Source organism: Sinocyclocheilus grahami, unplaced genomic scaffold (genome assembly GCF_001515645.1).
Source record: "Sinocyclocheilus grahami isolate Dianchi unplaced genomic scaffold, SAMN03320097.WGS_v1.1 scaffold979.1, whole genome shotgun sequence".
NCBI classification, from domain to species: domain Eukaryota; kingdom Metazoa; phylum Chordata; class Actinopteri; order Cypriniformes; family Cyprinidae; genus Sinocyclocheilus; species Sinocyclocheilus grahami.
Window position 1 is genome coordinate 35,379 of NW_015506158.1, and position 8,574 is coordinate 43,952.

Genomic DNA, 8,574 nt, shown 5'->3' on the forward strand with positions numbered 1-8,574 from the left:
TGAATTCAGAGAGCTCTCTGACCCTCCCATCGACAGCATGTTCCCAGACCCAGAAACGTAGCAAGGACATCGGTAAAACAGTCTGTGTGACATTAATTTTGCGAAGCTACGAGAATATTTTTTTGCGCAAATAAAACAAAAATAATGACTTTATTCAACAATTATTCTCCCCCGAGTTACGTCTTCCGCCATTCTGGAGAGTATCACAACGCATACGCATGCTTTCCCAGAAGCGTAAACAACGCTGATTACGCCGATTACATTCTTGGGTACTCCCCAAAATGGCAGTCGATGAACGAAGGTCTTACGGGTTTGAACCGACATGAGGGTGAGTAATTAATAACAGAATTTTCATTTTGGGGTGAACTAACCCTTTAAGAGATGTGTCCATGGGGGAGTGGTTTGTTCAGTGCATCAGCTGTCAATCAGCCCCCCAGCTGGGCTGTGATTGGCTAATTCCAGCCCCTCCCACTACTGCCAGTTAAAAGTACGTCCAGTGAGCCGATAGAAGTTCCGATTGTGTTGGCGCAAATATGAGCGCAGCTGTCGCAGCACAGTGCTGTTAACGGGCGGATGCGGCCGTCCTTTGGACTCGTGCAGGCATCGCTCATGGCCGTCACTGCGAATGCAGTAGAAGCCTTTGGTTTGGTTAAAATAGAAGTTGGACGCCACGATCCGTGGCGGCAGATGCAAGAAGCGTTCGACCCGCTGGAGCTCCGGTAAGGGGTCGTAGATCAGCGTATCCCCGTCCACAATGTGGATCTGCTCCAGAGGAAAGTGCTGGAGCCAGTTCCTCATGTGGACGTCGTAAAGACTGCGCTGGATGGCTTTGTAGCGCGTGTTTAGCACGCCGTTCTTGACTAGCATGTTCTCGATGGCCTGTACGGGTTTGTGGTTCTCCAAGCGGTTGAAGAAGACTTGCGTATAGTCCGATATGACTCTCTCCGTCGGGTCTCTCAGGATCAGCAAGAGTCTGATGGAAGAGTTCATGGCGTGGATCCGCGCAGGCGCCACCGGAGACGTGAAGTACCCCGGCGTCTTTTCCACGGTGATCTGATTTGGGTACGAATAGGGCATTTGGTCCCGGTACCATTCGAAGCCTTTGGCGTAGTTCTCGTCCCAGTCGAAGAAGTGAACTTCGGTGGCCGCCGCTGCTACTTCGGGATGGATATCCAGCATTTCCAGCAACGCTCTGGTGCCTCCTTTCCGCACGCCGATGATGATGCTGTGCGGCGCGTGTTTGCTGGTTCCTGGAGGGGGGACTAAAGAAGGGCCGACCGTAACGTTGCCCAGATCTCCCGGGGCCTGCGTCGAGCCGCCGGGCCACACTTGGATGTACTCCGGCGGGGCAGCGAACGTCCGGAGCGCCAGGAACAAAACACAGCTCAGAAGATTAGCCATGGAGAGCATGAGAAGAGATATAGAGGAAGAACGGCGGCGGTTAGTGCTGAAGGAGTTTCACAAACGCAAGCTGGAAGAGCTCAAGGACGAGGCAAAGCCACCGGTCCACAGCGCATCTGGAGAACACAAGAGAAAAGAAGGAGTGATCAGTTTACTTGAGTCACTATTCAGATTTTTTGCTGATTTTCACTCAGATTTCATGGTCCCCAGAATATATTGTTGTTTGAATATCTAAGCATGCACGATATCAGAATAAAGATCAGACCCTCTACTTTCAAAGAACAAAAAAACAGTTTTATTCTAGCTTCAAGCATTGTTTTTTTATCAACACTTGAATGTAGGTAGATTTCATAAAAAAAAGCAACATTTTGAGCAAAAAGCTGAGAAAATCGCATTTTTGTCAAATGCTACATCTGGATCATATTCAGTAATATTATCAACGCAAAGATGCAGTAGATGGCTTCCATCAGCCATTTATCTCCTAAAGCTTGCACAGGCCTTTAACACTTTCTGGATCCACATTTCACTCTGTAGCATTAGGCAGTTTTCATTTTATTGAGGTTAGTGTTGATGATCGTATTGTTTTTCATATGCATATGCTTACATATGAGATCGCTCGCTTCTGCGGCTTCCTCATCTGTGTTTCTGATCTGCACTTTCTAGACTCATTCAGGAGATGCGTAATAGCGCCTCGAGTGTATAACAGTGAAAACCCGGAAACCTGGAAAATTCTGTGTTTGGCGAGGAAAGAGTTAAAGAGTACATTAAAAGTCGCCAAACTTTCCCTTTTCCCTTTTTGATGAAGCAAATGTTGTTGATCCCATTTCCACCAAGTGTTGTTATTGATAACTAATAATAAAACTAAACACATTAAAAATCATTTTCAAAAAAGCTGAAATAAATTCAAATATAAATATTAAATGATGCCTTGTGTGACTAATTAAAATAAGCTGAAGTACTAAAACGACTAATTGAAATACAAGAAAAATCAAAATAAATAAATAAACTAATAAACATAAAAGCACATCAAATTGCAAAAATTTTTTACTAAATTGAATTGAAATAAAGCTGAAATAAAATTATTTATAGCTAAACATTACATGGAAACTTGAAATGTTGCCTTAGTAACTAATTGAAGTTACTAATTTTTTATTGAAATTAATTGATTATAAAACTAAAATTAAATTCTAACTATATAAATATTTGTAGAAACTAATAATCATGACAAAAGCATATAATAAAATGACTAAAAATGTTACTAAATTGAATTGAAATGAAACTGAATAAAATAAAGAAGAAACAGTGGATAAAAAAACTTAAAATACGAAAATTAGAAATGTTTCTGCAATAAACCAAAATAAATAAATGTTAAGTACTAAATCCATAAATGAAATAAAAATAAAGCTATATTAACTAAATAATTAATAAAACTACAATTAAAATCAAAACTGAAAATGTAAAAATAAATGCCAATTCATATATAATTTTTATTATTTTTATTTCAGTTTTGTTTTATTTAATTTCTTTTTTCTTAAATATAATAATCCTGTGCTAAATCACAATGAAGTTTGTTGTTGACGTCAAAATAATTTTGCAATGTTTTTACACCATTTCTGTATCGCCCAATAAAATATTTTTTTCTCTTTGTTTTTCAATCTCATCCGAGGCTGCTGATCCACAACAAAATGGCATAAATCGTCTAAAGACCCTCCTGAGAAAATAAATAACTGCGATTCCTCCAAATAAATCCATGCCAGTTAAATTGGTTTTATGTGTGGCCAGACACTGCATGCAATATTATTGAATTCCAGTCATAATGGCTGCTAAAAAACCCCTCAGAACACAGTAAGCAATTTGATTATATGGAAAGTGTTGCTATGTTTATAAAAATGCATTGCATTTCTACTCAGGAAAAACACTTGCATTACCCAGCAATCCACAGCGGTACCTTGAATTCAATCCACTGCCGTCCTTTCTCAGGTCACATTCAAACCTCCACGCTAGGAGATAACAAAGCACTAACGACACAATACTAACTGTGCAGCAGCGGAGACATGTTTCTGTTCACTAAAGGTGATTCTTTTATCGCTTCAGCAGATTTAAAGAAGAGCCAAGGCCAAAGTCGCAGCCAAGAGCGGAAAGATCCTCGCTGGTTGAGTTCAAAGGATCCTCAAGTATCTCATGCAAATGTGTGAATTCACAAACATCTTCTGACCTTTACGCTTCATCAGATTCCCGAGCGGAGCAAACAGAGACACAGTTAAGAGACTCATACACAGACCAAACAGCTGAGCCTCCAGTCACAATATTCCTCCAGTTAAAGGTCACTTCGGTGGCATTTGCCGCCGCTCTCCAATCTGATTAAAGCGTATAACTCTATTACAGATTACAGCCATCTGCAGGCTTTCTTGAGACACGATTACATGACTTGATTTCAGCTCTCAGAACACTTTATCCAAACGCCACTCGCTCCAGTCAAGTAGATATTCATCACGTTAATCATTATGTTTATTACGGTCACACAGGTTTCCTCTCAAGGGGTGAAAAATGTGACCTGCAAGAAAACCCTTAGTGGTAATTACAAACAAGGGCTTTCTAGGGCCCTAGGATTTATTTTTTTGTTCTTTGGTAATACATTTTTATTGCAGTATCACAACATTTTTTTATCAACTTTTAATTTAAACTGTAAACATGTTGTTCAGCACTTTGGCCAGAAAATTAAAGGAATTGATCCAGTTTCATTTGATTACATATTTAAAGATTAATTAAACTGTGACCGTTTTATGCATTCATTTGAGTCCTACCATTTTTGATAAGACACGTGTATTCAATCATAAAACACAGGATCCAGAAAAATTTAAACGGACAACAGAGAATTTATGAAAAAATAAAAATAAATAAATAAATAAATATAACATTTCAAAGGGCCATTTTATTGTTAAAATTTTAATAAATTATTAAATAGTTAAGGTTTTATGAATTCAATTGATTAGACATCCTTATTAATGAAATAAATAAACATCAAAATTGGAAAAAAAACTAATGGAATTTGGAAAAACAAACATTTTATAGATCCCTATTATTGTTAAATCTTTAATAAATTATTAAATGTTACTTTTCATTATTAAAATTTATTTGGACAGTAAGTAAGTAAAAAAAAAGAAAATCCAGAGAAAATTAAAACAGAAAACATGTATTTAAAAAAAATGGAATTTTGGGGAAAAGACAGCAGTTTTGATAGGTTTCTTAGCTTTAGGGCTTTTTTCAGCCGGGTCCTAGACATGTTTTCATGACACTCAGTCTCTTGTGCAGAAGCAGCTCAACATTATGACAGTGAAAACTTTATCTTCCCTCTTCCACCGCCACAAACTGCTTCCCATTTCTCTCTCTTTCTTCTTCACGTCATCCTCCCGCGAGCTCAGAAAGTGACACTCCGGCTCACAGCAGCGCTGCATGCAACAAAACCTCTGAAACCAGTGATCGCACGCCCCGGAGGACTCGGGGACTCAGGTCGTTTCTGGGCGGTACAGACGTGTGTGGTCCCCCTCAAAATATATCTCGACACTTAAAAATGTCTGAATATCATTGCATTAGATAACAAATACTGAAGCAAGTGACCTATGCAAACAGCAAACCAGTGTTTCTGTGCAATAATGTTTCTTTAAAGTCCACACTGGTGATTTTCCTTCACTTTCAATGTAAATGCATTTCCAGGGAATGCATGAAATGATAGAAGCTTAATGCAATGCAAGTTGCTTTGGATAAAAGCGTCTGCCAAATGCATACATGCAAACGTACATTATACAAGTATGAGACTGACTTTTGTATGGACTATTGCATGCATAATATTACAACTATGCATACTGAACTATGGTTAGAACCCAATTGTGACTTTACTGAGCAGGTCTGAGAAAAAGAGAAATGGGGGGAAAAAAACATCACAAGCTGACTGTCATGTAATAGTCAGAAGTATATAAATAAAATGCAAAGCTAAAAAAATAAAAAATCTCAAGCTGACTGTCATATTACATTCCCACATATATAATAAATCAAATTCTACATAAATAACTCAATAAAGTAAAATGGCAATAAATAAATAAAATAAAATAAAAGCTAACCATCACATTATAGTTAGATGTATATAATAAATCAAATTCATAGCATGAATAAAATAAAATAAAATGTAATGGTCAGAAGTATATAATAAATAAAATGCATAGCTAAAAAAAAAGATAAATGGACAAAATAAAAAATAAAAGCTGACTGTCATGTAAAGGTCAGAAGTTTGTGTATTTTGTTATTTTATTTATTTATTTTAGGTATGAATTTTATTTGTCACATATATATATATAAACAAAATCTGAAATAAATAAAAATATAAAGTAAAATAAAATAAAAAATCATAGCAAATAAAAATATAAGGTAAAAATGTGGCCAAGCATGGTGACCTATACTTAGAATTTGTGCTCTGCATTAATTTTATTTATTTTTTTACTACAAACAAGCAAACAAATAACATCATAACCTGACTGTCACATTTGAATATTCAGTCAAAAAAGCAACATCTTAAGATATCTGTTAATAAAATGATTCATTCGGACGGATTAAATGAAGTGTCTGCAGTGTCAGAAATAGAAAGCGTCCGTCAGCTGAAGCCACTGAGCGCTCGCAGTACAGACGCTTCAGATGATTATAACGGAGGCAGTTTAGCTCTGACAGCTCACAACAGAGACCACTGCTGTCTACTGATGCATTATTTCAGAGCAAACTAAAGTGTGCTTTCCGCTATCTTCTACACAAAGCCACTGCCTTTACCCATTTGTTACCTAATGCAAAGAAAGAATAAAACCTAACACTTGTTTCTTACTCATTTTGATCTGCTGATTCCAGATAGTGTCTGTTTTGCTCTTTCACGTCACACTTTCTCACTAAATATGATGCATTTCGTAGCTTTTTTGCTTTTGAGAATCATTTGTGTGGTGAATTAGTCACCTTAATCAGCAGAAAAACACCACAAACACACGATTCTGTCTGAATCTGAGCCACATCACAACCATTTGATGCATTCTCAGCCTAGTTTCACATGCAGGACACTATTTGATGCCTGATCCTGAGTTACAGCCAGAGACTGAAGAAAATGCAAGCGTGAGTCTAATGTTCTCTGCTTTTACTGCATCCAAACAGTGACTGAAAATTACAGATTTTGTGAGAAAAGCTGACTAAACTTATGTAAAATTCTATAACATTAAATGGAGTATTTGAACATATGTTTCCACTCCTTTGCAGATGATACATTTGAATTGTTTTTGCCCCACGGTTGCTAGGGTGTTCTAAGTGGTGGTTGCTACATTCTTTGAGTATTTGAACATTCTGTATTATTATTAACATACAAATGTATGTTAAATTATACATTTTATCGATACATTAAATGATACATTATGATACATACAAGTGCATTATATATAACATAATTTATATATAATCTGAAAGATCTTCATTCTTATTTTGAGAAAAGCTGTGATGGACAGTGTTTATTGACTTAAAAAAAAAAAAGTATACAAATCAGCAGGAAGTTTTCATTAAGATGCATTGTGTTGCCAGGTTTTTTTCCATTTCAAATCAAAAAGTCTCAAAAATACACACAATTTAAGGCATCATTCATAGATCGACGCTTAGTATTCAACATTAATACACACAGTTTGACTTCTAATGCAATTACATTTCTAGATATTCAGTGTTAAACATGCATTACAGTCCTAAAATAGCAGGATTTCTCCTCTCTGCTTCCGTCAGCTGCATCTATTTACAGAAGCAGTATGCTGGCATATATTCCTCTGTCTGCGCACACTATGGGTCTCTATCTAAAGTTTAGTGATAAATGCACACGCACACTAAGTCTCTCCACGGGACACAAAGAGCCGCTGATTACCCAAAGCGCCGGTTTCTGCGTCTCATCCGTATTCTGGGTCTCCGTCTTTCTTCAAGATGAGATGGAAACAGCAGGCAGCGTGATGCTTAGCAGAGCCTCATTTGAGAGCGATTAGCATAAAACAATAATTAATCCAATGAAGCCTGATATTACAGTGCTCTTTTCCCACAGTATCACAACTGTTTTTACAGCCGATAACGAGGTTTTGGCTCAATCAGTGTGCGATAACACGGTGACGAGGTGAAACATCACAGCTCTCACACTAAAGCATAACACAGATGAGGAACACGTGGCAGTCTAATGGAAGTCTGAAGAAGCAATTCCACTAGTCATTGTTTTGAAGATTTTGCACTCTTAAAGGTTTCTTTATAGGCATTGATGGTTCCATGAACAACCTTTAACATCCAATGAATCTTTCCACTGCGCAAAAGGTTCTTTATAGTGAGAAATGGTTCTTTAGGCGATAAAAAGAAAAGTTCTTTACTGTAAGAAAAATAGGCTCTTTTAAGAACTGTTTACATAAAGATTCTTCTTGAGATTTTTGAGCTGGGAATTGATTCCAAAAATAATTGATTCCAAAGCCTTGGGAATCAAGAATCAGTTCCAAAGGGTGGAATTGATTCCATCAAAGGGAATCGACTCTTCTGAGTCACTCGCTAATAGGGATGGGAGGTCTTTGGGGAAAAAGGTTCTTTAGGTGATTAAAATATTTTTTCACACTAAAAAAAGGGTCTTTTAAGAATTGATCACTGAAGGTTCTTTTTGGAACCAAAAACAGTTCTTCTTAGGGTTGGGAATCAATTCCAACAATAATTGATTCTGAGGCATTGGGAATCAAGAATCGATTCCACTGATTTGTAGGCTATAAAACTGCTAAAATTACACTTAATGACGTTGTTACAATTACATAATAATATTTCTACCTCAATTCGTTTTTTTGAAATATAAACATTTAAATGGTGACTGTCATCAAAAATGTATGGATTTATTCAAACATAAATTAAACATTGAAGAACAGTAAAAATTATAATGAATATGTTATATGGTGCATATATTTAGCAAAATGCCCCTCTCTACAGTTTATTTTACTAATGAGTTTATGGTCACTGAATATGTTTTTTTTCTGAGGTAAATATGATGTTACATGACATTGTTTACAAGCCGTTATATTGACGTCTTTGCACAGCTGAAACACTGATTGAGCGATCACATGAGACAGGATACGGATTGTAAAGTTGTACTCT

At 36.8% G+C, this 8,574-nt stretch overlaps 1 protein-coding gene across 3 annotated transcripts in view; it reads right to left on the reverse strand.

Annotated features, from left to right (window-relative positions):
• Positions 1–366: 366 nt before the first annotated feature.
• The window catches only part of LOC107565063 (heparan sulfate glucosamine 3-O-sulfotransferase 1-like), a 60,635-nt gene continuing 52,427 nt past the window's right edge, over positions 367–8,574 (reverse strand). For all 3 annotated transcript variants that reach the window (XM_016250245.1, XM_016250246.1, XM_016250247.1), the window contains one exon: positions 367–1,517. In XM_016250245.1, the coding sequence (XP_016105731.1) occupies positions 472–1,410 (939 nt within the window). In that variant the 5' untranslated portion in view covers positions 1,411–1,517 and the 3' untranslated portion in view covers positions 367–471. The remainder of the gene's footprint in view (positions 1,518–8,574) is intronic.